The sequence below is a fragment of the Brienomyrus brachyistius genome, unplaced genomic scaffold (assembly GCF_023856365.1).
Source record: "Brienomyrus brachyistius isolate T26 unplaced genomic scaffold, BBRACH_0.4 scaffold118, whole genome shotgun sequence".
Classification (NCBI taxonomy): Eukaryota; Metazoa; Chordata; class Actinopteri; order Osteoglossiformes; family Mormyridae; genus Brienomyrus; species Brienomyrus brachyistius.
In genome coordinates, this window is record NW_026042393.1 from 243,330 (window position 1) to 269,371 (window position 26,042).

Genomic DNA, 26,042 nt, shown 5'->3' on the forward strand with positions numbered 1-26,042 from the left:
GAGGTTCCGAGACCCTGTGGCCTGGCCTGACATTTCCTGGGACCCCGCGGCACAGGTGACACCTGTGAGGACTCTCGGCACTCCTAACGACAGGAAGCCCCGGCACTGCCATGGTGCGGCTGCGCAGTGGTGGCAGGCAGGGGAGGAGCTGATGCGATTCTTCTGAACGGCTAGGAAGCCTCATAACCAGAGGCATTCTCTCGCACCTGCAGAGCTCCACACGGCCATTTTCTCTTCCGCTTTTACCATTTTTTCTTTTGGTGCTTTTTTTTCTAATCAAGGATCAGCATCCCCCGCCATGGGCGTGTCCACCTGGACCGGGAATCAATAGAATCTTGAACCGCCACCCGGACAGCGCTGAGGGCCACCAGGTAGGTGAGGGGGTCAATCCCTGTCCGCCTGGGGCTCTGTGGTTTTCAGCAGAGGAAAGATTTTTGTGGCCAAAAGGCCGATTGGACCCAAAAAATCAACACAGCAGGAATTCAATAGGGGTGTCTGGCGTGGGAGGGGGGAAACTCTTGGGATTTTGTGCCCAGCCTAAGCAGCCTGCTGGCCTGGACACTGAGGGCATCAGCAGGACACAGAGAACCTTCTCCATTCTGGGTCTCCCACTTACCCCACATCTTACCTGCTAATATCAGGCAGACTAGCAATACTAAACATCCGGCTGGTGAAATGGAATTTCTTTCCCAAAGGTCTAGAATTCAACCTCTGTTTTGTTCTTTTACTTACTTATTATTGATGTAGTAACTCTTGAGAATTGCCAAGGTGCTGATCTGTAGTCTGCTGGTTTGTGTGTCCTGGCCCAGATCCATTGTGCTTTTTCTTATGAGTTTTGCTGCTTTGCCCCAGGCTGCTGTGATCTGTCAGTCAGTCCATGTGTTCTTTAGAACCCACAAAATGGCATGTCTGCTCTGTGTACTGTGCTGAGTTACACGATGGTTACATGAGAAGTGACTCCCAAGTTGGGAGGAGAGGTGTGAGACCCGCTTGGGGCTGCCTTTTGGCATTCAGCCTGGAAAACTGCTGACATTTTTAGTGACATTTGCAAGGGTCTTCAGAGAAACAGCCACAGATGGATCTAAGATCAGAGAAAGCAAAATGAATTATATTTCATTTAAAAAACACATTTTGAAATCTCTCTATCTCTCTGTCTCTATCTATCTATCATTCCCTGTTGTTCGCTTTTGTCTCTGCTTCCTACAGTTCTGCCATTTTTTTTTTCTTATTTCTTTGCTGTCATTCTCTGCTTTCACTCCTCATTGTCCTTCATGCTGTTCTTCAGTCGTCCCTCGCTGTCATCTCAGTGTCCCTTGTGATTTCCCGATCACCCACTGCCCTCTCCATCCTGCATAGTGACGTAGGTTGGTGTTTGATGCTGCTCTTTCTGCTGGATCATTCATCCGCCTTGTCTGTGGACCGTGGATCTGGCTTGTCCGTAGACCGGGCTTGCCCGTAGACCGGGCTTGCCTGAAAATCCAGCACTGAAGGTCTTTGCTGTCTGGATGATCTGATCTTTCATTCCTGTGATTTTTCTTTAATAAAATTTGATCACAAAAAAATATGACAAGATGATCTAGTGCTGTTTTGGGATGCGGTGGCAGCGCAAGCAAAGGCAAAAAGATGATCTATATGGCCAGGAGTGGATGCTTTGCTCTGGGGGCCCTAGATCGACATAAACAAGGACAGTCAGGTGGTGTTGAACTGTTTCATTTTCCCCACGTCTGGGATCACCAAAGCATGAATGTACCCCGGACACTGCAGGCACCTGGTCTGAAAGAACCACACAAATCACCAAGCACCAAGTTACACTTAGCAGGGTTAGGGGTCGCTTGGGGTATTTAAGGGCGCAGCCGGAGCTGTATCTGAGAGCGGATTCAACAACACAGAGACGGGAGTCAGACTGTAGAGAGCAGTGAGCGATGTCTCACCCCAGCACTGATGGGGACATGGCCTCTCTCTGCAGTGACACATAGCCAAAGCTGCAGACGACCGCGGGGCATGGACAGCCCCATGAGGCCTGGCTATTGTTCTCCGAGCGCCGGGACATTTTCCTTCTGCCTGTGTCTCAAAATGGCCGCCCTCAGAGCTTTCGGTTTCACTGACGCAGAGGGAACATGAATGAATTATGCGGATTATGTCAGCATCAGTAACCGAGAGCAGAAAACAAAATGCAGCACTTTTTGTCATCTGCATGCTGGGTCGAGGAGCCACACACTGCGGTACACAGTCACCGTGAATAAATGTGCTGTTTGACTACACTGTGATTGTGCAGTGTTCTGCGTCTCATGCTGCCACTCGGCTGGAGCATGCCCCAGACTCACGCATCCATAGCGGGGAGGGTTGGTCTCCTCAGCTGTTGATCTCAGTTCCTCAGGATGTGTCCCTGCCTACGTCGCAGAGAACCAGCTGCACCCGGAACCATGTCAATCACTGCATATCACTGAAATGTCCTGTTAGGGTCTGAACCACATTTTAAATAAAACAGCATAACACAGGAATTACAGACATGTGCTTAATACACATGAAACATGTAGGTCTGCACATGCTCAAAAACGACTGTGTGTATGAAGAAGGTTAGGGTGGTACATGGAGATGGCGTGTATATTGAAAGTTAGGGTGCGTACACGGAGATGGCGTGTATATTGAAAGTTTGGCTGCGTACACGGAGATGGCTTGTATATTGAAAGTTAGGGTGCGTACACGGAGATGGCGTGTATATTGAAAGTTTGGCTGCGTACACGGAGATGGCGTGTATATTGAAAGTTAGGGTGCGTACACGGAGATGGCGTGTATATTGAAAGTTAGGGTGCGTACACGGAGATGGCGTGTATATTGAAAGTTTGGGTGCGTACACGGAGATGGCGTGTATATTGAAAGTTAAGGTGCGTACATGGAGATGCGTGTATATTGAAAGTTTGGGTGCGTACACGGAGATGGCGTGTATATTGAAAGTTAGGGTGCGTACACGGAGATGGCGTGTATATTGAAAGTTAGGGTGCGTACACGGAGATGGCGTGTATATTGAAAGTTAGGGTGCGTACACGGAGATGGCGTGTATATTGAAAGTTAGGGTGCGTACACGGAGATGGCGTGTATATTGAAAGTTAGGGTGCGTACACATTGCATACACAGAGAACCATGATAAATTCTCACTCATAATGTCATTCTTAAGTCACTGGAGGAGCTTAATCATTACGAAGTGCTGTGTTTCTCTAAACAAGGAGAGTATCTCAGTCTGTGGTGTGGTTTCTCTGTTTAACACGACATGCTCTCTCCGCAGGCAGGATGGGGTGCACCTGCAGTTCCGATTACAATGATGACTGGATCGAGAACCTGGACGAAGTCTGTGAGCATTGCAACTGCCCGCTGCCACCCCAGACAGCAAACCAGGTAAGGTGGGGGAATTGAATCAATTGCTGCTGATGTGCCCTTCAGGTGCCAACCGCAGCCAGCTGGCCGATGCCCTCAGACCTCATGCCCTCAATATGGATGCTATTTAAAATGGTGACCTATAATGCCTTGCACACCTGCATACTAAACGGTTTGAATAATTTCTGCTGTATGGAATTATTTTAATATTAACGAAAGCTACATTAGAGATGCATTTTGCAAATTGATCTGCTAAATTTTCATAAAGATGATCTACTAATAAACATCTAATTTGACTGCTCACCTTAAGGTGAGACAATGAAGAGTTTCTGACAAACAAACCCTTTCCAGTACAGAAGGCTGCAGTCCTGGCGATTAATGCAGGTCCGTCAGTAAGGCAAGCATGTGATAGCAAAAGAAAAGTCAGTGTAGACAGTGCGAAATCAAAACAATCTCTATCAGTAGTTTTTAAATAATCAGCTGTCGTTATCAGGCAGAATTTTCCTTACCACTGCGTTACTGATATACAGGGCAGATGCTGTTACAAGTAGCGGAGACAGAGATGCTGTCTGGGCTGCTGAGGGGGTTAAGCCTCTGTATGTGTGATCTGGTTTTTAGTTCAGCCCCCCTGAAAGGCAGGAGACTGTTCCTGCTCCTTCTCCGTGCTTCCTGACGGTTCAGTGGGAACAGCAACCAGAGTCCACCCTGAAACATCCCATAATAATCGTGTGGGACAGTAGGGTCAAACCCAGAATTGTTGCCAAACCTCCTCATTTGGTGATGCTTCTCTGAAGTCCTTTCAGGAACAGCGTACTAGGTGTAGATGTTCTCATGAATCATTATGTGTTAGAGGACTCTGGTCTGTTTCCAGTTTAGAGTGATTGTGTGGCGGCGTGTGGTGCTCTCCCACTGACATGCGTGTTATTTCAGTACACGGACACCAGGATCCCCTACCCCTCCCAGCAAACGCCGCCGTGTTCTCCAGCGCCTGGTGAGTCTGCACCCGCAGTCTGCTTGTCTTTTTCTGCAGTTCCTCCTCTCTCTCTCTATCTATCTATCTGTCCAACGCTAAACCAATAAACCACTGATAAATTTAGCAGAAGCTAATCATAACTGCTAACCTCTAATTTTTATTATATGGATTTAGCTTCCATTTGGTTTTTGGCTCTCACACCCTGAAAAATATTACTTGGAGAACTTAAATTTTAACCTGTTCAACACTGAAGGTCCATTTGTCAGACTGGAGTGATTATCAGGGGATATTTAGGACTTAACCAGTTGGGTATCATTGAATTCTCTGGAATAAACCTGCATTGATATTTTAAATGTAAGATACTCCATTTGCTAGACATATGCGTTTTTGTTGGAGAAGCCCTGTTTTGCAACTGGCCCATGTTGCCATTTTGCCCTCAGTGAAGCCCATTAGGGACTACAAACATGGCGCTGTTTACCTGGAACTTGAAAGGAGGGTTTCAGCTCTTTGTTGGTCTATGACTCTGTCAATCAGAATGCAGAAAATACTGGGAGCCTGTATCATGAAGCTGGATTTCTTCAGAGGATTTCTTGCTTAGCCAGATAATTTGTTGGATTAAAGGCAGTCCAGGCTATATGTAAGTGAACAAAGATAAACTGAATTCAAACTAGGGTACCTTCAATCCAAAAAGTTATCCGGCTAAGCAAGAATTACAGGCCCCTGTTCTCTGCTGAGTTCAGGGTGCCCCAGTTTCAATGGCCGTTATTTTCGTGCACTTACATTTAGCCCAAACTATCTTAAATGCGACAAGTTATGGACCAATCACATCTTGTGTTTACACATAGTTAGCTAACGGCATGTCAGACAGCCTGCTGCTGACACGCTAACAACAGGCAGGGTCAAATGTGTATGTTTTTAAGGTGTACTAACATTTTAAACCATTAAACTTTATTCACTTTACCTGCAAAAAAATGTTAGCAGATCTACAGTTAGTGAAACTAAATTTAGCAGAAGTTATAAGAAGAAATGCTAATCTGCTAACGAAAAAGTTGATTAATTAGCAGTTAATTAGCAGTTAGCGGATTAGCAGAGGATTGCCTGCCACTGGTCTGTGGATCCTCACAGCTGGTTCTCCACAGGTCTAAAGTCAAAGTCTGTTGCAAGACTGAGAGTGATGTGTGTCTTCCTTCTAGAATGTTCTGCCCAGTGTATGACTTACTGTCCATGTACCCTGAGCCAACTCACTTCCTGCATTCCAGACAATCTGGTCATTGCCCTGTATAGCTATGAACCTGACCACAACGATGACCTGGGCTTCCACAAGGGGGACAAGCTGAAAGTCCTTAACAGGTGAGATGGTCATCAGCAGGGGGGGGTCCTTATTTACACATCGCTAGGTGAGATGGTCACCAACAGGGGGGAGTTCTTATTTACACATCGCTAGGTGAGATGGTCACCAACAGGGGGGAGTTCTTATTTACACATCGCTATGTGAGATGGTCACCAACAGGGGAGAATCCTTATTTACACATCGCTAGGTGAGATGGTCACCAGCAGGGGGGAGTCCTTATTTACACATCGCTAGGTGAGATGGTCACCAGCAGGGGGGAGTCCTTATTTACACATCGCTAGGTGAGATGGTCACCAGCAGGGGGGAGTCCTTATTTACACATCGCTGGGTGAGACGGTCACCAACAGGGGGGAGTCCTTATTTACACATCGCTGGGTGAGATGGTCACCAGCAGGGGGGAGTCCTTATTTACACATCGCTAGGTGAGACGGTCACCAACAGGGGGGAGTCCTTATTTACACATCGCTAGGTGAGACGGTCACCAACAGGGGGGAGTCCTTATTTACACATCGCTGGGTGAGACGGTCACCAGCAAGGGGGAGTCCTTATTTACACATCGCTAGGTGAGATGGTCACCAGCAGGGGGAGTCCTTATTTACACATCGCTAGGTGAGATGGTCACCAACAGGGGGGAGTCCTTATTTACACATCGCTAGGTGAGATGGTCACCAACAGGGGGGAGTCCTTATTTACACATCGCTAGGTGAGATGGTCACCAGCAGGGGGGAGTCCTTATTTACACATCGCTAGGTGAGATGGTCACTAGCAGGGAGGAGTCCTTATTTACACATCGCTAGGTGAGATGGTCACCAGCAGGGAGGAGGACCGTTCGAGGACCTTTATTAGCAAGAAAAGGTCATCAAAGTTACCTCCTCTAGCAGTTATAACAGCAGAGAAAACTCAGGGCATTCTTTCAACAAGGGACATTAAATACTGCTGTTTGTTACCTAGTGCCTTTAAAGTTAAAGGACAGCCTAAACCTGACTCTGCCATCACCACACAACCAGTTAACAGGATGTCAGGCATGCACTGTTACATATTCTTTCCATGTTATAAAGGAACATACATTTTATTTGATGTATATTTTCATTTTTAGTTGTTCGCTCAACCTTCCAGTGCTTAACGAGAATAAAAAATCTGCAGCTTATCAAATAAATGGAAAAATGTCAAAAACTTTTAACTGCTAGTTTTTATTTATACTCACACTGTTGTATTTATGGGGGTGGGGGTGGCGTGTGGCTCAGTGGGCTAAGTCTGTGCGCCTATGACCAGAAGGTCACCAGTTCAAACCCCACCACACCTGCAGACCCTCCAGCTTGTGTGCCCTTCAAAGACAACTTACTCTACAAAAAAAGAGGTAGCTGTGGGAGGTATAAAGACGTTTTCAATGAAGTAGTGATTATTATGCACTTCAAATGCACTGTAAATTGCTTGGAACCAGTGTTTCTTACTGGAAGTGAATGTTTGTTTGGGACTGTAGTGCTGTTCACGGGACTTAGGGAATGAAGTTAGGTACCGAACATACTGTCCCTATGTTCTCAGAATGACAATAAACCATCTTGATTCTGGAACCTTCTCTCCCAGGGATGACCCGGAATGGTACTGGGCTGAGTCCCTGACCACTGGCCAGAAGGGCTTCATTCCTTTCAACTTTGTGGCCAAGATGGACACCATGGAAACCGAACCGTGAGTCAGATGAGTGTTGAGGACCATCTCAAGAATGTGTACACAAGCAGACATTGATGTGTCCCTGGCTATTGTGTGTGCAGACAGTGTGCAGGGGACACTGGCCAGTCCCACAGTGACATACTGAAACACCAACGTATTTTACAGACAGAGCACTGCCAATTCCTCTGTATGCTCATCACTAGAAATTACAAAAGAAAATTGTGGAAGGTTTCAAAAAGGTTCACAGTGGCACCCTAGCAGGTTTTTATTAAACTCTTCTGTCACTTAGGTGGTTCTTCAAAGATCTTTCCAGAAACGATGCCATGAGGCTGCTGCTGGCCCCAGGAAACACCCAGGGTTCCTTCCTCATCCGGGAGAGTGAGACCAGCAAAGGTGCTCTGCATTCTGTGCTGCTTAAAGCACAGTGTGATTGTATCTAAGCACAGTGTGATTGCTCTGTGTTTGGCTGCTGTGCGTCTGGTTGGTCCATATTGACTTTTGACCCCTTCAACCCCAAGGCTCATACTCCTTGTCTGTGCGGGACCTGGATCCTGAATGTGGCGACACCGTCAAGCACTACAAGATCCGGAACCTAGACAAGGGCGGCTTTTACATCACGCCCCGGATCTCATTCAACTGCCTCTCGGACCTGGTGCAGCATTACTCCTGTGGGTATTCTCTGAGCCCATGTTCACATGTACTTGCTGACTGTCTGACACACATGTCTGCTGTGTGGCTCTGCGGGTCCAGATGCTATGGCAGCTGGGCGCCTGGATGCTGTGCTACCACTTCTCTTGGCTCCGGCAAGGGTGCGGTGGGCTGCACAGGCTGCTCACTGAGGCCACATCCTGCGCGGGCTGCAATGCAGCGAGTGTGATGTCAGAGCAGTGTGCTGGCGCTGTGGCAACCGAGCTGCAGCCTCGCCTCTAAGTGGGGAGGATGTCGCACTTTGTTCTTCCTCTGAAATGCAGGTTCTTCCATATTCGCCTCCTCCAGCTTCGCCTCCATCCTTGTGAGGTTCTGTTCCTCCCTTCTGGAGATAATGCATCATGAAAATGAAGAGGGAGCCATCCTGCTGCAACTCTACCCCCCTCGGATTTGAAGGGGGGGTGGGGCTGTAGAGTACTGAAAGGGTCATGATCCCCTGCCTCCAGCCCCTCACCATTACGGGTGGACATGCAGCTATTTGGAGGCTCTCGCTCTCCTTCTTTCTGAGTGTTTCTTAGTCCATCTGCTTGTTGCCCCCCCGTAGGTGAAGCGGATGGCCTCTGTTTCCGCCTCCTCAAACCGTGCCAGACACGGGCCCCACAGAAGCCATGGTGGCAGGATGAGTGGGAGATCCCCCGGGAATCACTGAAACTGGAGCGCCGCCTTGGGGCAGGGCAGTTTGGGGAGGTCTGGATGGGTGAGTGTGAGGGGCAGTTTGGAGAGGTGTGGGTGGTTGAGTATGAGGGGCAGTTTGGGGAGGTGTGGATGAGTGAGTGTGAGGGACAGTTTGGGAAGGTGTGGGTGGGTGAGTGAGGGCAGTTTGGGAAGGTGTGAGTGGCTGAATGGGGGCAGTTTGGGAAGGTGTGGGTGGGTGAGTGTGAGGGACAGTTTGGGGAGGTGTGGGTGGGTGAGTGAGGGGCAGTTTGGGGAGGTGTGGGTAGGTGGGTGAGTGTGAGGGGCAGTTTGGGGAGGTGTGGGTAGGTGGGTGAGTGTGGGTGAGTGTGAGGGATAGTTTGGGTGGGTGAGTGTGAGGGACAGTTTGGGGAGGTGTGGGTGGGTGAGTGTGAGGGGCAGTTTGGGGAGGTGTGGGTGGCTGAATGAGGGGCAGTTTGGGGAGGTGTGGGTGGGTGAGTGTGAGGGACAGTTTGGGGAGGTGTGGGTGGGTGAGTGTGAGGGGCAGTTTGGGGAGGTGTGGGTGGGTGAGTGTGAGGGACAGTTTGGGGAGGTGTGGGTGGGTGAGTGAGGGGCAGTTTGGGGAGGTGTGGGTAGGTGGGTGAGTGTGAGGGGCAGTTTGGGGAGGTGTGGGTAGGTGGGTGAGTGTGGGTGAGTGTGAGGGACAGTTTGGGTGGGTGAGTGTGAAGGACAGTTTGGGTGGGTGAGTGTGAGGGACAGTTTGGGGAGGTGTGGGTGGGTGAGTGTGAGGGGCAGTTTGGGGAGGTGTGGGTGGCTGAATGAGGGGCAGTTTGGGGAGGTGTGGGTGGGTGAGTGTGAGGGACAGTTTGGGGAGGTGTGGGTGGGTGAGTGTGAGGGACAGTTTGGGGAGGTGTGGGCGGGTGAGTGTGAGGGGCAGTTTGGGGAGGTGTGGGTGGCTGAATGAGGGGCAGTTTGGGGAGGTGTGGGTGGGTGAGTATGAGGGACAGTTTGGGAAGGTGTGAGTGGCTGAATGGGGGCAGTTTGGGGAGGTGTGGGTGGGTGAGTGGCTGAATGGGGGCAGTTTGGGGAGGTGTGGGTGGCTGAATGAGGGGCAGTTTGGGGAGGTGTGGGTGGGTGAGTGTGAGGGACAGTTTGGGGAGGTGTGGGTGGGTGAGTGTGAGGGGCAGTTTGGGGAGGTGTGGGTGGCTGAATGAGGGGCAGTTTGGGGAGGTGTGGGTGGGTGAGTGTGAGGGACAGTTTGGGGAGGTGTGGGTGGGTGAGTGTGAGGGGCAGTTTGGGGAGGTGTGGGTGAGTGAGTGTGAGGGACAGTTTGGGGAGGTGGACTTTGACTTGAGAGACTGTGAGGATCCCGTTGATTTTGGGTTTGTAGTGAGACAGCGTATTCATACTGTCCCCAATGGATACCTGTAATCTCTCTGCTCCACAGGCGCGTATAACCAGCGCAAAGTGGCCATCAAGAACCTGAAAGCGGGGACCATGTCGCCCGGGGCCTTCCTGGCGGAGGCCAACCTCATGAAGCTCCTGCAGCATCCACGCCTGGTGCGGCTCTATGCTGTGGTGACGCAGGAGCCCATCTACATCATCACAGAGTACATGGAGAATGGTGAGCCTGCCTCGCTCCAAGACCACCCAAGGAGAACAGTCTAGACAAATGGACGTCTTTAAGATGATGTTGTGGTCTCTGTTAGTATCTCTGCAAAGATTGAGTTTAGTGCAAAACGGCTTTTTTGACTGACAGTCCAGTAGCCATAAGATGCCATAATCGTGGGTTCCTGTGATCCTTATAAGTACAAACACTGCCCTCACCCCCCACATTAGCCAGGTGAAATTATTTAATTTGTTAACCAAAGTCCCCCTCAGTGGTTAAGCTGCACCAGTGATATAGTGAAGGTGGGTGTGGTAGCAGATGTTTATAATAAACTGGTTCTGAGGACTGGGAGCTCACACACCTGTCAGAAATGGTCGATTCTTGGATAGAAACACGGCAGCTTCCGCGCTTTGCCTCCTTTCCTGATGAGATCTTCGGCTGTTCCATCAACGCTGAGCAGCATCTTGCCGGTGTGGTGGAGGCTCCGCCCTGCTGCGTGGCCACCTGACTCTCTGTGTACCTGCTCCTTTATGTGGACACAAAGCCTCAGGTAATAACGGGGTGTGTTGGGAGATGGAGACCTGCCCCCGCACATGGGATAAAGGCTGGCCCCCGTTTCCTCATTGAAGTCCTGGGGCACCAATAGGAGGCAGGAGGCTCATCTCCAACTCTGAGGGACACTAAAGCTCATGCTACTTGTGTGCAGTCCAGCAAGGTCAAAACTGAGTAAAGATGAAGAGGGATGATCATCCTATCAGACCCTTAATCCAGCTGCGTATCTGATTAACCTTGATAAACTAGTAGTCTAACTTGCGTGCTGTTCCTTTTTGCAGGAAGCCTGGTGGATTTTCTCAAGACGAATGCAGGAATGAATTTAACCATTAATACCCTGATTGATATGGCCTCCCAGGTGAGTTTGCTCATACCTGTGTCTATCTTTGTCCCTATGTCCTTCTCATTTTCTATTCCTGTCCTTTTGTCTGGTTCTGATACTGTGTCTGTCTCTGTCTCAGTGTCGACCTCTGTTTTTGTCTGTGTCTGTTTCTGCCCCTGTTTGTGCCTCTGTCCCTCTCTCTGTCCCTGTGTCTGTTGCTGTCCATGTCTCTGTCTGTCCCTGTGTCTGTGCTGTCCATGTCTCTGTCTGTCCCTGTGTCTGTCTCTGTAACTGTCTCTGTCTGTCCCTGTGTCTGTTGCTGTCCATGTCTCTGTCTGTCCCTCTGTCTGTTGCTGTCCATGTCTCTGTGTGTCCCTGTGTCTGTCTCAGCTCTCCCCGCCAATTCATCCCCCTGGCTCAACCCGCCAGCTCGTAGTACACCCGGGCCCAATGCTCCTGGTTCCCTGGCTCTGTCTGCTGTCACAGTGACTCTGCCCCTCCTGAAAATTGCTCAGAATCTTCAGCCAGCTCATTCCCGCAAGCTAGCCCCCTGGCTTGTCCCGCCAGTTTACCCCCACCAGCTCGTCCCACCAGCTCGTCGTACACCTGGGGCCAGTGCTCCTGGTCCCCTGGCTCTGTCTGCTGTCACAGTGACTGTGACAGAGACTGAGCACAATGCTGTAAGAGGTTTTGTGAAGGTGACGGTCCATGACGGACCGCAGCCCAGCACCACGTGTGTAGACAGCCGTTCCTTAAACGGAGGCTCGGATGCCAGCTGGAGCTAAAAGCCAATTAAAGTGGCAGCTAACAGACAACAGCCTGCTCTGTCAATAATGACCCTGATCACCCATGGAGGCTCACCCATTCAGCTCCCAAACAGCACGGTGCTGCCATTCCCTGGGTCACACGACCTTAAATTTCAGTCAAGCCGGTCGAAGGGACTCCACTAATTCTCCCCCCGCCTGATCTACAATGGGCATCATGTGACTCGTATTGGAACAACTCAAAGCAACAGGTGACTCCAAGACGTACATAAGAAGGCAAGAAATGTACAAACGTGAGAAGAGATGAAGCAGATTAGCTCAGGCTAGCTGACATCCTTCAGATGTTTAACCGAGTCTGATATTGCACTGCAGGAGCATGTGTCTGACCCAGAGGCACTTCCCCTCTGCCAGGGGGGCTTGGTGGAGCAGAGCAACATAGGACGCAAGAGAGATTCTTTGGGCGAGTGCCCCACCCAGCTGAATGCTTCCTCTAAGATTTGTCTCCCCCTCCAGGTGGCTGAGGGTATGGCATTCATTGAGCAGCGGAATTACATCCACAGGGACCTGAGAGCCGCTAACATCTTGGTCTCTGAGGAGCTCATCTGCAAGATCGCTGACTTCGGACTCGCCCGCCTCATCGAGGACAATGAGTACACAGCCAGAGAGGGTACCTGGGTCGTGCTGGACCTTTTGGAATCATTTCTCTCTTTTGCTGACCAAAAATATAACCTGCAAAACTCAGGACAGCCTCTGTTTGGTGGTGGTGGTGTTATTAACCCACGAATCAATGCGATTTATTCAGAAAGATCCGTAAATTTGGTTTTCTGGTTACAATGATACGCGTTTCTTTGATAAGATGAGTGGAAAGTCAGATAATTGGAATCCAAAAAAGAAAAACAAGCGATTCAGAGAATTCATTTGAAAATCCCGTGCATGTACACTACCAGTCACAAATTTCTGCACACACTAAGATATTCTACATTTGTATGTTACTTAACATTTACTAAAAATCAGGGGTGTCAGAAGCATTTTGAATGTGAGGGGGACACACTGGCATAAAACTAATATTTTATGTCCAAGCAAACACGTCCCCCTCAGATTTAATGGCGGCGACGTCCATACCAAAAATACACTCAATATTCTTTTCTAACAAATAAATTTATCATATGTTCACCATTTAAGTGCCTTTATTAGCAAGAAAATGTCATCTTTCCAGAAAAATCTTTTATTCATCAAAGTTACCTCCTCTAGCAGTTAGAATAGCTTAGAAGATTAAAGGCATTCTCTCTGCAAGAGACATTAAAAACTGCTCTTTTTCTTGGGATGAAACAGTAACCTAGTGCCTTTAAAGTTAAAGGACAGCCTAAACCTGACTATGCCATCACCACACAACCTGTTAATAGGATGTCAGACATGCACTGTTACATACATACTCTTTCCATGTTATAAATGAAACGTGTTTTATTTGACTTACATTTATACTTGTGCACTCAACTTTTACGTCCCTCTGACTGTGACAGACAACTTTGTTACGTCCCTCTGACTGTGACCGGTGGTGTTTTGTCACGTCCCTCTGACTGTGACCGGTGGTGTTTTGTCACGTCCCTCTGACTGTGACCGGTGGTGTTTTGTCACGTCCCTCTGACTGTGACCGGTGGTGTTTTGTCACGTCCCTCTGACTGTGACAGGTGGCGTTTTGCTACATCCCTCTGACTGTGACAGGTGGTGTTTTGTCACGTCCCTCTGACTGTGACATGTGGCTTTGTCACGTCCCTCTGACTGTGACCGGTGGTGTTTTGTCACGTCCCTCTGACTGTGACAGGTGGTGTTTTGTCACGTCCCTCTGACTGTGACAGGTGACATTTTGCTACATCCCTTTGACTGTGACATGTGGCTTTGTCACGTCCCTCTCACTGTGACAGGTGGTTCTGTCACGTCCCTCTGACTGTGACCGGTGGTGTTTTGTCACGTCCCTCTGACTGTGACAGGTGGTGTTTTGTCACGTCCCTCTGACTGTGACAGGTGACATTTTGCTACATCCCTTTGACTGTGACAGGTGGTTTTGTAACGTCCTTCTGACTGTGACATGTGGCTTTGTCACGTCCCTCTGACTGTGACAGGTGGTTTTGTCACGTCCCTCTGACTGTGACATGTGGTTTTGTCACGTCCCTCTGACTGTGACATGTGGCTTTGTCATGTCCCTTTGATTATGACAGAATTAAGAGCCCTTCTGCTCTCCTGTGAATCCATGGCTTTAGTATAGCACCACCTAGTGTTTATTTGAGCTCTCAGCACCAAAATGCTGTTTTCCTAGGTGGATTTGTTTATATATCAGAGGCTTTGGACTGAAAAACTCAGAAAGCACTGCTGACATGCACGGTTGGGATGGGGGGTTTGCATGCTGTAACTTCGTGATGCTACATGTCGGCATTGGAAAGGGTCTCCGCAGCATCATGGCAAATCACAGTGAATCACCTGTTGCTTTCCTTCCTCTTTTCAGGTGCCAAGTTCCCCATCAAATGGACCGCCCCTGAAGCCATAAACTACGGAACCTTCTCCATCAAGTCGGATGTGTGGTCTTTTGGGATCCTGCTGACAGAGATTGTGACGTACGGCCGCATCCCGTACCCAGGTACCCATGCCGACCTGCCAGTCCACAACATTCCAGAACAATGCTTCAATGAGGTGAGGCACTGATGGCTGAGGGTGTCCCATGTGCCATCTTCCCCCCATCAGGCATGACCAACTCTGAGGTGATCCAGAACCTGGAGCGGGGGTACCGCATGCCCCAGCCTGACAACTGCCCACAGGAGCTGTACAGCATCATGAATATGTGCTGGCAGGAGACCCCAGAGAACCGGCCCACATTCGAGTACCTGCGGAGTGTTCTGGAGGACTTCTTTACTGCCACAGAGCAACAGTACCAGAGCCAGCCCGGCTGAGATCCAGACAAATGGGAGAAATGACAGACTTACTGACAGACAGAGGGAGACAGACAGACTTACTGACAGACAGAGGGAGACAGACAGACTTACTGACAGACAGAGGGAGACAGACAGACTTACTGACAGACAGAGGGAGACAGACAGACTTACTGACAGACAGAGGGAGACAGACAGACTTACAGACAGACTGAGGGAGACAGATTTAGTTACAGACAGACTGAGGGAGACAGATTTAGTTACAGACAGAGGGAAAGACAGACATAGACAGAGAGACAAGCTGAGATGCAGACAGACAGACAGAAGGAGTAACAGACAGACGGAGACAGACAGACTGAGAGACAGGCTGAAGGAGACTGACAGACAGACTTAGTGACAGACAGAAGGAGTGAGAGACAGACGGAGACAGACTGAGAGACAGGCTGAAGGAGACTGACAGATAGACAGACTGAGAGACAGAGAGACAGGCTGAAGGAGACTGATAGACTTACTGAAAAACGGAGAGACAGACAGACAGAGAGAACAATCAGGTGGTGCAATCACTGTGATAGATATGGAGATGAAAAACCACAGAGACAGAGAGAACTATTCAGAGGTCATACACACACACAAGCAGGTTTGTAATTATATCTTTGTGGGGACTCTCCATTGATTTCTATGGGGAAAACTGTAACCCCAACATGCCAACTTTAACCCCCACCCAGCCCTACCTTTAACCATAAATAACCAAACTAAATACAAGACTTTTGCCATTTTTAGTTTTTTGATTGCATCCACAGATATTTGTGGGGACCTGAAAAATGATCTGAGTCAGAATAACAGGATTTTATTACATAGTGGAGGACATTTGGTCCCCACAATGTAATATAAACACAATCCACATGCACACACAGACTCACACTAATGCACACAGACATACATGCCAGACTGACGTGAGGTAAACACCCCCACGCTCACACCTACATACACTTCTGGAATTTCACTGGGAGGTCGTTGTGGACTCCCAGAGAGCTGAGGGTCACGCTCACCTGGTAAATGATAGTAGCTCCTCCTTAACAAAGACATATCACCCACACCAGTAAAGGCTGAGGTCAGACGATGGCATGAAACCCCACGTGTAGGTTACCTGTATATCTGATTAGCACCCCAGCGCCCCCTGCAGGATCACCGTGCCCACAGCACATGCTATCCCAGAACCTGTGTTCCTTACGCTGCCCATGTATCTACTGTTTTATCCTTTATCCTTTTATTGTCTTTCTTGCTTGGGATTTTGTATGGGAAAAATGTGTTTTATCACTTCTGAGCTTTTCTATGTATTTTATATGATGCCTTTGAGGACACATGCAAGAAAATTAAATCTGAGCAAAGAGGTGATGTGTCACAGTTACACTCAACTTTTCACAGACGGTTTCACAGGCACTGGGCTGTTCAGCTTCACTGGGGGCTCCGAGACGCGGTTTCACAGACACTGGGCTGTTCAGCTTCACTGGGGGCTCCGAGACGCGGTTTCACAGACACTGGGCTGTTCAGCTTCACTGGGGGCTCCGAGACGCGGTTTCACAGACACTGGGCTGTTCAGTTTCACTGGGGGCTCCGAGACGCGGTTTCACAGACACTGGGCTGTTCAGCTTCATGGGAAATCTGAGACGCGGTTTTTAAAAGTTCTGAGTAGCTCAAACAGCTTCATAGAGGAATGTATATGACTGTTTTGAAGAAATAGGTTTCATATCCTCCAACAAACAAGCATTCATATTTAAAATATTAAGTTGTGTCTCCCCAATATCAAACTCTCTCCTATGCCATTGGACAGTGGCTCCTCATGCTACCGTAAAAATGGTGACAGAACAGGTGTCCCAGGGTCAGATTCAGCCCCACCCTCTCTGTGTCCTACTGCAGTTACACATACAGCTGGGACGGTGAATTGTGTCATTCAGTAAGTAGGTAAATAATATAACTGCAATTACACCTTAAAGGATGTATGTAAAGTTATGGAAAACCCTAAATGGCTGGAAATGTTTAACTTATTAGTATTTATTTATCGATACATGATTTTGGAGTCTATCTTATTGCTGCATTATGCATCAGTAAAAACTGCAAATTTAACTGAACCGCACACTTCGGCCACAGGCCGAGCAGAGGGGTCCCTTTCCCCAATCGCCAGTTATCGAATTTTCCGTCGTATGATTGGCTAAGCAGAGCGTTAAGCCCCGCCCTCCAGCCGGACTGCGCACGACTATTGGCTGAATCGGATTTCAAAGCACAGTCCCCGTTACTGCACCCAGACGCCTGTGCCGACGCTCCGTGCCTTAGTCCGGAGGTAAAATGGCGCTGACTCAAGGAACAAAGAAGAAAGTTTGTTATTATTATGACGGTAAGCTCCGGCACGCTGTGCACCACCGCTCGGTTTGGGGGTATTGGGACGTGGATTGCGCTATGAGCTGGAGGGAGAGGGAAGTCGTTTGCGTGTTTTTAGCGGCCGAGGCGACACGGGCTGCAGGGGCGGGCCGCCGTCAATTCGCGGGGGCCGCTCGCCGGGCTGCATGTTGCCAAGGACGGAGCCGCTGGGTTCCTGGTGACCGCTGCTCCGCGTCTTTCTCTGAAGATCCGTTGTTTATGCAGTTAGACATGTAGAGCTGACACGGAACTGCATGCGGCGGGGTGAGCGCGCTCTCCGGACCGTCACGTTGGCATCTCCCCAGTGGCCGGTATCTGTCCATCCCGGGCTGTTCGCGGACGGGGCCTTCAGCAGCCACTCTCAGGGCCATGTTTATGTACCATTAATATTTCGGCTTTGACGAGGCTGCATGCTTGTGCGCTGCGGTTTATGCTGCTCCCCGTTTTGACAGTGTGAGCTCAGGTCTTCTCCCTGCCCCCGACTCCAGGTGACGTCGGTAACTATTACTACGGCCAGGGGCACCCCATGAAGCCGCACCGCATCCGCATGACCCACAACCTCCTGCTCAACTACGGCCTCTATCGCAAGATGGAGATCTATGTATGTATGCAGGGGATCCGGCCATAAGTACTTCTTTGTGGTCATGTGTGTGTGATCTGCCTATCCCCTCCACAGCGCCCCCATAAGGCCAATGCGGAAGAGATGACCAAATACCACAGTGACGACTACATCAAGTTCCTGCGCTCCATCCGCCCAGACAACATGTCTGAGTACAGCAAGCAGATGCAGAGATGTGAGTGGATGATGTGGGGAGGCCCACGCCTCCAGCCTCAACTCCTGCTCTTTCTCTGTGTTTAAACACCCTTTCTCTCTGCATAGTTAATGTGGGTGAGGACTGTCCAGTGTTTGATGGCCTGTTTGAGTTCTGCCAGCTCTCCACTGGGGGCTCTGTCGGTGAGTGGGGGTGCTGTTGCTGAGGGGCAGTGGGGGGAGGGTGTCAACGAGTCTTATCTCCTGCAAACACCCTCCACAGCTGGAGCAGTCAAGCTGAACAAGCAGCAGACAGACATCGCCATCAACTGGGCGGGAGGACTTCATCACGCCAAGAAATCTGAGGCTTCTGGCTTCTGCTATGTCAACGACATTGTCCTGGCCATTCTGGAGCTGCTGAAGTAAGCAGGACTGAACGGCATGTGGGGGAATGTCCGGGGTGCTGCCGACACAGGGTGACCTCCAGCTGTGTCACTGCATACCTGGCAGGTACCACCAGAGGGTGCTGTACATCGACATCGACATTCACCATGGAGACGGTGTGGAAGAGGCCTTCTACACCACTGATCGCGTCATGACCGTGTCTTTCCACAAGTACGGAGAGTACTTTCCAGGCACTGGGGACCTCAGGGTGCGTTTTCCGCCCATCGGAGTGCTGAGCTCTGCACTGGCGCCGCCTTGATTACGGTCGTTTGATTATAGTCTGCCAGGTCTGGATAGCTCCCCCCAAGGACTGTGGGTGTCTTTCTGTGTTTGCCGAGTATTGTGTAGCTCCTGGATTACTGATTTTTCTTCATTTCATGCTCAGCCTGGCAGCATTTATGCCCAATTCCATGGCCTAGCTGTACGCTTGTAATGTCTCTTCGACGTCACTTTGTACAAAACTGCCTAATAAATACATGGCTATTATGTCTGCATTCAGCAGGGGGCGCAAAGCCTTGCACTGATCAGTTCCTGTCTGGTTATGATTCCTTGTCACTACTGTAGCTTGTTAGGGTGAAAAGAATTAACTTTCTGCTTCTTCTTTTTTTTTTTTAAGTTCCTTACAGTTAATCTGTGTCTGAGAGCCTGACTGTTTCTCCCCCCAGGACATCGGCGCGGGGAAGGGCAAGTACTACGCTGTAAACTACCCCCTCCGAGACGGAATCGATGACGAATCCTATGAAGCCATCTTCAAACCTGTAGGTTCCTTCTCTCTGTCTGTGGCTCTAGTGTCACGATACCAAAAGTATTGCTTCAATATCGAATTTCAGCTTCAGTGACTCTTCATCTCCCCTAGAAAGGGGAAAAGCTCTCGTTCCCTCCCCTGACCCCTCCCCAGACCCCTCCTGGGCTCTGTAATGGATCTGAGCCTGGCGCCTACTACTCAACAAAATGTTTTTGAAAATGTTTGGATGGTATGTGTGCAGTTCAGTTACAATAAAATAACCATTAGGGGTGTCGCTATCAATTTTATATCCATAATCCAATAATCTACCTGTACTAATCTAATTCTTTGAGTAATATTGATACATTGAATTTGGTATAACACAGGAACCAACTAATTTAAGTTGTGTATCTGGACAGCGGAAGGAAATGGGAGCCCCTGCGGGAAAGCCCCGTCCACATTGGGTGGGGGTGTGAACGCGCCCTGCGCGGGACTGTTTTTTTTTAAATCCCGCACTTGCTGAATTTCTATACAATCCCGCCCACACCTGCAGACCCACAAACGGAGATACTGTATGGTGAAATAAGTTTATATGCATTAAATGTTTTATTCCAATAGAACAAGAACTAAATAAATAAAACGAATTCAACAAAACTCTCAACTTTGAATAGCAAATAAATGTAAACTGAGCCCAAACACTAATCAGATGTGCAAATAAAAATGTTATTTAAAAAACAATAACCGAATCTATACAACAAATGCTTAAATATCACATTATTACAAACAGCCTTATTTCAAAGAAATACATTTGAACTAGCTGAACACCATCAGTTAATACAATGGCTCAGAACAAACACGAATATATAACAAAATAAATGACATCAGTTACATTCTCCATTTTTAGCCATCCACTCTCACCCGCCGCAACCTTATAGAGCCCGTGAGGTTTCCACGTGTGGCGGCTTACGCCATGTGCCATGTTGATGTGGACGTTGCGGTTGCAGCATCACCCATGCCACAATAGTATGCTGGGTTCAGTCCAATATGTTGTGCTAAAGTGTTTTTGATCAGTCAGGGAACAAAATTGACAAATTTTAACAGACACTTTTCAAAATCTAGTGTGAGTTTTTAAAGTATTCTCTGACAAGTAATTTGCTTTGGTCTGGATGTGAGCCGGCGTTTGCCAGTTGGTGACCATGGCTGTAGATTTATGCATGAATGTGTATATTACTGCTGTGGGCAGGCACGAGCCCCCCCCCCGTACTGCTTTTTTTCGGGTGCGGTTTACTGTGCAGTCCTATTTGACTCCGTCCCTGACCTGCTTCTTCAGATCATGGCCAAGGTGATGGAGACCTACCAGCCGAGCGCAGTGGTGCTGCAGTGTGGGGCAGATTCCCTGTCAGGAGACAGACTGGGCTGCTTCAACGTCACAATCAAAGGTGAGCCCCCCCCTTGCCCTGTCCTGCTTCTTTGTGGGCTGACCCCTGTCCCCTGGCATGCCCCATCCTGCATATCTCTGTCACTGCCCTCCATCCTGCATCTTTGCACCATTCTGTCCCCCTAAGATGTCTCTGCATCTAGGGCACGCTAAGTGTGTGGAGTACATCAAGAGCTTCAACCTGCCGCTGCTGATGCTGGGGGGTGGCGGCTACACCATCCGCAATGTGGCTCGCTGCTGGACCTATGAGACCGCTGTGGCCCTGGACACTGCCATCCCCAATGGTACTGGCCCCCGCGTACCCTGCCTCTCTCTTCTCCAGGTCTACCCCCTACAGAGCTTCCCTATAATGACTACGTTCTCTCCGTGTCGCCCCCTACAGAGCTTCCCTATAATGACTACGTTCTCTCCGTGTCGCCCCCTACAGGGCTTCCCTATAATGACTACGTTCTCTCCGTGTCGCCCCCTACAGGGCTTCCCTATAATGACTACGTTCTCTCCGTGTCGCCCCCTACAGAGCTTCCCTATAATGACTACGTTCTCTCCGTGTCGCCCCCTACAGGGCTTCCCTATAATGACTACGTTCTCTCCGTGTCGCCCCCTACAGGGCTTCCCTATAATGACTACGTTCTCTCCGTGTCGCCCCCTACAGGGCTTCCCTATAATGACTACGTTCTCTCCGTGTCGCCCCCTACAGGGCTTCCCTATAATGACTACGTTCTCTCCGTGTCGCCCCCTACAGAGCTTCCCTATAATGACTACGTTCTCTCCGTGTCGCCCCCTACAGAGCTTCCCTATAATGACTACGTTCTCTCCGTGTCGCCCCCTACAGGGCTTCCCTATAATGACTACGTTCTCTCCGTGTCGCCCCCTACAGAGCTTCCCTATAATGACTACGTTCTCTCCGTGTCGCCCCCTACAGGGCTTCCCTATAATGACTACGTTCTCTCCGTGTCGCCCCCTACAGAGCTTCCCTATGACTACGTTCTCTCCGTGTCGCCCCCTACAGAGCTTCCCTATAATGACTACGTTCTCTCCGTGTCGCCCCCTACAGGGCTTCCCTATGACTACGTTCTCTCCGTGTCGCCCCCTACAGAGCTTCCCTATAATGACTACGTTCTCTCCGTGTCGCCCCCTACAGAGCTTCCCTATAATGACTACGTTCTCTCCGTGTCGCCCCCTACAGAGCTTCCCTATAATGACTACGTTCTCTCCGTGTCGCCCCCTACAGGGCTTCCCTATGACTACGTTCTCTCCGTGTCGCCCCCTACAGAGCTTCCCTATAATGACTACGTTCTCTCCGTGTCGCCCCCTACAGGGCTTCCCTATAATGACTACGTTCTCTCCGTGTCGCCCCCTACAGAGCTTCCCTATGACTACGTTCTCTCCGTGTCGCCCCCTACAGAGCTTCCCTATAATGACTACGTTCTCTCCGTGTCGCCCCCTACAGGGCTTCCCTATGACTACGTTCTCTCCGTGTCGCCCCCTACAGAGCTTCCCTATAATGACTACGTTCTCTCCGTGTCGCCCCCTACAGGGCTTCCCTATAATGACTACGTTCTCTCCGTGTCGCCCCCTACAGAGCTTCCCTATGACTACGTTCTCTCCGTGTCGCCCCCTACAGAGCTTCCCTATAATGACTACGTTCTCTCCGTGTCGCCCCCTACAGGGCTTCCCTATAATGACTACGTTCTCTCCGTGTCGCCCCCTACAGAGCTTCCCTATAATGACTACGTTCTCTCCGTGTCGCCCCCTACAGAGCTTCCCTATAATGACTACGTTCTCTCCGTGTCGCCCCCTACAGGGCTTCCCTATAATGACTACGTTCTCTCCGTGTCGCCCCCTACAGGGCTTCCCTATGACTACGTTCTCTCCGTGTCGCCCCCTACAGGGCTTCCCTATAATGACTACGTTCTCTCCGTGTCGCCCCCTACAGGGCTTCCCTATAATGACTACGTTCTCTCCGTGTCGCCCCCTACAGAGCTTCCCTATAATGACTACGTTCTCTCCGTGTCGCCCCCTACAGGGCTTCCCTATAATGACTACGTTCTCTCCGTGTCGCCCCCTACAGAGCTTCCCTATAATGACTACTTCGAGTACTTTGGACCTGACTTTAAGCTACACATCAGTCCTTCCAACATGACCAACCAGAACACCAATGACTACCTGGAGAAGATCAAGTGAGCAGAGCCTCTCTGTGATTTTGCCCTGCTTTGTGGTCAGATGTGGTTTATATACATGGGGAATTGTCAGCCAAGGGTCAAAGGTCAGACTCGTCTTTCCCTAAAGAGATGCTGAATGAGGCCTATGAGGCAGCCTAATCCAAGAACGACCCCTGGGCTCTGTTGCACCCCCCGCAGGCAGCGTCTGTTTGAGAACCTCCGCATGCTGCCTCATGCCCCCGGTGTGCAGACTCAGGCCATCCCAGAGGACGCCGTGCAGGAGGACAGTGGGGACGAGGACGAAGACGACCCTGACAAGCGGATCTCCAGTGAGTGCAGACTGTAGTGCCTCTCCCCTTCCTGGGTTGGAGTAGGTGGGTCACAGGAAAGGCACTGCTCAGTGCTGCTTTTCCTGTGCCCCTGTCCCCTCACACCACAGAGTGTCTGTCTGTCTTTTTTTCTGGGTTTATTTCTGTCTCTGTGACTGTGCAGGGTGACCCCTGTATCCCGACCCCCTCTTAGTAACACAGAACTGCCCCCCCCCTGTATCATGTTCACAGTCCTCGCCCATGACAAACGTATTGCTTGTGATGAGGAGTTCTCAGACTCTGAGGATGAAGGACAGGGTGGCCGCAGGAACACCACCAGTTACAAGAAGGCTAAGCGGGCGAAGACAGAGGAGGAGAAGGATGGGGAGGAGAAGGGTGAGTGGGGCCCCGAGGGGGGCGCGGGCTCCCTGTACCATGGCATGACTGTGCCTTTTCATGTCCTGCAGAGGTGAAAGAGGAGGACAAGGGGACAGTTGAAGAAAAAATGGACACAAAGAGGTGAGTGGAACTCCTAGTGGCTGAAGAGGGAACTACGTTGACGGTCACTCTGCACGGCCTCCTGCACCCTGACCTGGATGTTTACTTGTTTTCTGTGACACCAGTACAAAAGAGGAGCTGAAAACGGCGTGAGCCCTGCCCCCCCACCACCCCCCGCCCCCCCAAAGGCACTGGCCCACCTGCATGCAGAAGACAAGCCATTTCACCTTTAATGACCTTTCAGAAGGAACTGAGATTTGTTGGTTTTTACATGGCAGATGGGATGTGGACGTCTCCCATGTGACTTTCCTTTGTTCTGGACATCGGCCATGTGCCTGATGGGCTTTTCTTGGTAACACCAGTACGAGCAGCTTGGCATTCGATGCCCCGTCTCATCCCAGCCCCCTGACGCCCTCCTCCCCGTTACTTTACTTTTTTAAAATTTAAATTTGCTTGTGAAGCCCCCCCCCACCCCCATGGGTATGAATCAGAATGGCTGGTTTTCACTGTGTGGCTTTTGTTTGAGTCATGATCAGACTTCCTTCAGGTTGCCATGAGGTTCCTTGCTTTTACTCTATCATATTTCTTCAAGTTGTAGTGGGGCCTTTATTTAACAGAGTTGCAGAAGTAATGGGCCTTTACTTCAGGCAGGCCTGAATTAGAGGCCGGCCTGTATTTAGAGACACTGGCGGAATAATGGGACCGCCGTTGGTAGCCCTTATTTTCTAATTCCTTCTGTTGCTGCATTCTGCCGTTAGTATAGATTCTGTATATGAATGGATCAAACACCACCATTGTGTCAATTTGAACCCTGTAAAACAAAGTGCATACATTTACTGGAAATATGCTCTTAATGATAGATTAGTGTAACAGGGCCATTGAAATTTTGAGTGTACCAGTGATTGCCTTCTAAATGTGTTTTAGGGTGGAAATTAACTTGAATGCCGTTTAAATCATACACGCGATTAACTTGTGTGAAGTATGGCCAGACATGTACGAGAATTTATTGTAAGTACGCCTAGAATATGACCAAAACCTTACTCCAAATATGAACGTTATATATTCCCTTTTCACAGCACAATCAAATGTCTTATAACAATCATATTTAACTGCAAGCAAAATCTGAACTGAAAAACTAGGATCTTACTTAAATACAAATATTGCAGCTTAGGTATGATAAATGAAACCTAGAAAGTCATTTAAAACCGAACAAGTGCTGAATGTTCATTGTCCATCAGATATAAGGATGTTAAACTTTTATTAACGCGCATTTCACGAAGCACTGACACTGACTAAATGCAGCCCAGATGCACATTTCTATCTGAACTCCAGACTGCTCTGAACGTTTGTAAATGTGCAAGCCTGTTCATCTTTCATTTTGTAAGTCCCATAATCTTCGTATAGATGTGCATACACCTTCAATTATTATTTTTATATAGCACTTTTCACCACAATCATCCGAAGGTTCTTTATATGGATGTGTTGTGATACATTAAACATCATTAGGATCCTGCCTTTTCCCCTGGCCTGTGCTGCCTCCTGTCGACCACACCCCTAGCATTATTTGAGGCCTGCCTTTTATTTGAGTAAATATGCTATTTGGACTGTTTTTCATTTTGGTCCTGACATTCCAAGCAACCTTGTGGGCAAGAGCCTCTCTGGCTGGAACTGGACCAGAAGGTGGGTGTGCATGCAGGTGAGTGTGTTTGTGTGAGAGTCCATGGGTTCTTGTGTTTCTACAAGTGTGCCTGCCTGTGTTTGCACGCATGCACATGTTTTGTGAATGCACATGTGGGTATGTGTGCACAGGTGCGCAAAGGAGAGTGGATTGGCAAGTGGGTGTCTGCATTTGTGTTAGTATGCAGAAGTGTGTTTGTGTGTTAATGATACTCTGCACGGAAGAGCTTGGCATCAGACCTGCTGATTTTGTGATGCTACAGTGGGGCCTCAGCCTGTTTTTTGTTTTCAGGTTTTCTGATATTGAGTGCAAATTGCATTTAATTGCCAGTAGGTCATTTTCTCTTATTTTTCGCGAATGCAGCGTAGCTTCGGTTCAGGTGTGGTGCCAGTCATCGGTGTAGGTCCCCTGTGCTGCGAGGTGCAACACCGTCGCTGTTAATCACATGGTTTTTGAGGTGTTTGTATCAAAGAGAGATCTTGTCCACCCAGCTGTACTTGGGTCTGTATTTTAAATAAAGTCTTTTAGTCTGATTTAACACCATTCTGAGTTCTATTTCTTGTTGTACACAGCTGTTAAATAAAAATGTTTAATAGCAAAAGACTTTAGTCTCTCCCTCCTTACAAACCCAACCAACATTTATCCAATCACAATTGAGTTTTGTAAAGGTGGCGACCAATGTAATTTCAGGTAGGCCAAATACCTTAGTGTACCCTCAAGGATCTGCCAAATTTACCCTTAGTTGTTGCTA

The 26,042-nt window shown here is 49.2% G+C and overlaps 2 protein-coding genes across 2 annotated transcripts; both read left to right on the forward strand.

Annotated features, from left to right (window-relative positions):
* The first annotated feature begins 163 nt into the window (after nt 1-163).
* On the forward strand, nt 164-16,264 carry lck (LCK proto-oncogene, Src family tyrosine kinase). The gene is made up of 13 exons (XM_049004741.1): nt 164-371; nt 3,284-3,393; nt 4,303-4,363; nt 5,605-5,695; nt 7,281-7,382; nt 7,654-7,757; nt 7,883-8,032; nt 8,617-8,769; nt 10,153-10,329; nt 11,148-11,224; nt 12,466-12,619; nt 14,453-14,584; nt 14,689-16,264. Exons 2-13 carry the CDS (start codon nt 3,289-3,291, stop codon nt 14,892-14,894), a joined length of 1,512 nt encoding a protein of 503 aa, XP_048860698.1. The 5' UTR covers nt 164-371; nt 3,284-3,288; the 3' UTR covers nt 14,895-16,264.
* An 855-nt stretch (nt 16,265-17,119) lies between these two features.
* On the forward strand, nt 17,120-25,829 carry LOC125727802 (histone deacetylase 1). Its single transcript, XM_049004746.1, has 14 exons — nt 17,120-17,265; nt 17,777-17,889; nt 17,965-18,082; nt 18,169-18,243; nt 18,323-18,461; nt 18,550-18,691; nt 19,149-19,241; nt 20,538-20,646; nt 20,789-20,929; nt 22,717-22,825; nt 23,006-23,136; nt 23,368-23,511; nt 23,583-23,634; nt 23,739-25,829. Exons 1-14 carry the CDS (start codon nt 17,217-17,219, stop codon nt 23,764-23,766), a joined length of 1,443 nt encoding a protein of 480 aa, XP_048860703.1. The 5' UTR covers nt 17,120-17,216; the 3' UTR covers nt 23,767-25,829.
* Nucleotides 25,830-26,042: the final 213 nt, after the last annotated feature.

Coding starts and splice junctions, on each gene's coding strand:
- lck (XM_049004741.1), top strand. CDS start 3,289: ATGGGGTGCACCTGCAGTTCCGATTACAATGATGACTGGATCGAGAAC. Junction 8,033..8,616: donor CCTGGTGCAGCATTACTCCT/GTGGGTATTCTC, acceptor GCCCCCCCGTAG/GTGAAGCGGATGGCCTCTGT. Junction 8,770..10,152: donor GTTTGGGGAGGTCTGGATGG/GTGAGTGTGAGG, acceptor TCTGCTCCACAG/GCGCGTATAACCAGCGCAAA.
- LOC125727802 (XM_049004746.1), top strand. CDS start 17,217: ATGGCGCTGACTCAAGGAACAAAGAAGAAAGTTTGTTATTATTATGAC. Junction 17,890..17,964: donor ATCGCAAGATGGAGATCTAT/GTATGTATGCAG, acceptor TCCCCTCCACAG/CGCCCCCATAAGGCCAATGC. Junction 18,462..18,549: donor GCCATTCTGGAGCTGCTGAA/GTAAGCAGGACT, acceptor CATACCTGGCAG/GTACCACCAGAGGGTGCTGT.